This window comes from Microtus ochrogaster, chromosome 2 (assembly GCF_000317375.1).
Source record: "Microtus ochrogaster isolate Prairie Vole_2 chromosome 2, MicOch1.0, whole genome shotgun sequence".
Classification (NCBI taxonomy): Eukaryota; Metazoa; Chordata; class Mammalia; order Rodentia; family Cricetidae; genus Microtus; species Microtus ochrogaster.
Window position 1 is genome coordinate 47,193,651 of NC_022010.1, and position 3,147 is coordinate 47,196,797.

The 3,147-nt window shown below is 43.8% G+C and overlaps 1 protein-coding gene across 3 annotated transcripts in view; it reads left to right on the top strand.

Moving 5' to 3' along the window:
* The window catches only part of Cmss1 (cms1 ribosomal small subunit homolog), a 290,654-nt gene that overhangs the window by 270,852 nt on the left and 16,655 nt on the right, over positions 1-3,147 (top strand). For 2 of the 3 annotated variants that reach the window (XM_026785838.1, XM_026785840.1), the window contains exon 3: positions 2,550-2,621. The exons of the other annotated variant lie outside the window; for it this stretch is intronic. In XM_026785838.1, the coding sequence (XP_026641639.1) occupies positions 2,550-2,621 (72 nt within the window). The remainder of the gene's footprint in view (positions 1-2,549; positions 2,622-3,147) is intronic. 3 annotated transcript variants of the gene reach the window in all.

The window sequence follows — 3,147 nt, forward strand, 5'->3', positions numbered from 1 at the left end:
AGCATCACAGCTATTGGCTCAGAAGTCAGTCTGTAACCACACTGTATAGTCTGTGAGCATCACAGCTACTGACTCTGAAGTCGGTCTATAGCCACACTACAGCATTTCTTGACTCTGGCATCAGCTATTGTGAGATTAGGGGAAGCTTTTGCTTTCTTTGCCCATCAAAAGGCCATGTTCTCCTAACTGTAAACTAGGAGGCATGGTTTCCCAGATTTTTGTTTTTATGTATTGTACTAGAAAAATGTATTGCATGGTCTGGAGAGATGCGTCTGTGGAATCAGCACTCCTGTCGCTGTCACATCTCCGTGGGTGCCCATACATAACATTATATTGGGCGAGATCTTTGATGTGGCTTCAACAGTTGCTCACTTATATGGAAATGCTTGTAAAAGGCCTGTGATGGTATCCATACAAGAGGCTATTTGAATCCTTCACAGACGATGGGTATAGGTCATGTATAATCAATGCACCAGTCTTTTATGGGGAAGTTGACTTGTGTGTGGGTCCTATCATGGCCTCCATCCACAAGGCCACAGTCAAGAATAGGCCTCACAAGACAGTACACAGGGTGTCATGCCAGAGGCTTTAGCTATTTTCCATCTGTGGTGATTTGAATAAGCTCATTTATTTGAAGAGAGAGCAAGAAAGCCAGCATGGGCCAAGAGACCAAGAGACCAGTGTAGCCAAGATAGCTGGGTTGTATAGATAGATGGATAGACAGACAGACAGACAGACAGACAGACAGACAGACAGACAGACAGAGATAAATAGATGGATATAGATATATAGGGATCAGGCTGGGGAAAGGGAAGTGAAGCCCAGCCCCTGGAAAGGAGAGGTTTAGGGGAGGGAGCCAAGTGAGGAATGCTGGGAGGAGCCCCAGGCTGTACTTTTCCCTTTGCCTTCTTTCTCCGTCGCTACCGTTAAAATCCCCATACTTTAGGAGTAGTCATGTCCTCCTCTTTTCATTTCAGTTTTCATTCGCTGACCCCATGGCTGTCTTCCTGCCTCAGCCTCCTGAGTGTTGAGATTATAGGCCTCCATCCAATGCGCGCTTTAGGGGCTCTGCTAATTACATCCAGGCATTGGCCTTGGAAGGGAGAGCTCAATGCTTCCTTGTTCTGTAATTAGATGCTCATGGCCATCTGGCTTCTCCTGTGACATATTAGCGGCCTTGGCACAGTTTCTTATTGGCATGTACCAATATAAAATGGACATGAATCTAAATCCACAAGACAGCTTAACTTTCTAAGTAAGAAAGACAATATCTTTATTTTCTTAAACTGCAGGGCAATTGGTCTTCACAGGCTTTTTGTTGAAACTGTAAAGAAGCTAAGGATGAAAGATTCCCGTGTTATTTTAATCTACCCTACTGCCTGGAACCATGTCTAAACAGTGCTGGTGCTGGCCCAGAATCTTCAAGAACGTACGAACCATTGTATCCCTCTTTGATTGAGGCCATAGGCATTTCTAATCTGCAGGTTTTGTTGTTGTTGTTGTTTGAGACAGAGTCTCACTATGTAACTCTGGCTGTCCTGAAACTCACTGTATAGACCAGGCTGGTCTCAAACTCACAGAGATCCACCTGCCTCTGTTTCTTCTTCTGGGATTAAAGGTGTATGCCACCACGCCTGGCTTTAATCTGCTCACTTTCTTAAAAATGTTCATCTCCGATCGTTTTGAACAGTGTCATAGAGAAAAGGCGGCTGCCGATGACTGACTGGTTAAACAGACACCCTCTACTTGGACTCAGCACAGGAAACATTTTATTTAGTAGCTTATGATTAATATCTGTGGAGCCTGCACATTTCATGTTATAAATCAAGGTTTCAGTCCAAATTTCCTGCTTTACTACCTTAAAGAACGAAACTCAGCTTAAAAACAGTATGAAACTATATGGGGTCCTTGGGGTTCAAGGCCACTGGCAAATCAATCGCTCTTGGTGCTACAGTGTGGAGCCTGTTTTCAGTCCGTTAAAAGAACATTTATTCTGTGGTCATTTCTAAATGACTACATGGGTCCAGCTGGTTGGCACAGCTGGTTTGTAAAAACGTAAGTAAATACATCCTACCTTGGATTTTCTCTGCTTTTTGAAAAGGGGAAAGGAGTGGGTGCTATAAAGAACGGCACTTGGAAGTGCAGCCTTCTGCACAGGCAACTCCTGGAAAACTTCGGTTGCTCTGGTCATTGGCCGCCTTGCCACATCCTCATTTTAAGCACGTCTATTTCTGCCAGCGTCTTATAAACCAGCCCCTGGCTTCCATCTCTAATAATCTGCACACATCAAGCACATATATACACTCACTCACTCACACATTTTGATCGCTGTTCAAAGATTTTTCCAGTCTTACGTCATCTGTGCTTTCTCAAATTCTGTCAGCTCAGCTCTGCATCACAGCTCCAGTGGGTCTTCCAGCATCGCTATGGAATGTGACCAAGGTACTCAGAGGAGTTTGTGCACGACGGAAAAAGCTTCGGGACTCATAGCAGGCAGTGACACTTCATCCTGCAAAGATGACAGTTTTCTCATTTATATTTTATCACAGCCTACAGAATGTTTCTTGAGGAAACCAAAGGAAACAAAAGAGGAAGCCCGGAAGACCAAGAAGTGGAAAAAGGTACCAGCAACAGTTTGTCACAGTGGTCTGGACACATGTGACTTTCATGACATTTTTATATATCATACTTATGTGAAGTTATTTTGGCCCCCAACTAAGAGATCCAGAAATTGTTAGAGTCAGTGAGATCTGTTAACTTTCTTATGGTCTTCAGGAAGAAATTTTCTTTGGGGAACTAAAACTTTTCTGACTCCCATTTCACTCCTGTGAGAGACCAACGGCTTTCTTGCCTGCTCGGTTTTCACTGTGGCATTAAACACAGGTTCTAATCTAGAAGGACCCAGAGCTTCTCCTATACCCACTGCCCCACTTTTATCCAAGAAAATCCATTCCCCTTTTCCTATTCACTCCAGCTTCAAGCCTTTACACTAAAGTAAAAACAAAATGAAAACAGGTAGAGGAAGGCACTGCCAGGTATTTCTAACTCTAATTGAGCCATAATTGAAGGCAGCTGCTCCCCCTCCTCTTAAATACTGTGTCTCTGTGCAGAAAAGGGCCATTGCTAAATACTGTGTCTCTGTGCAGA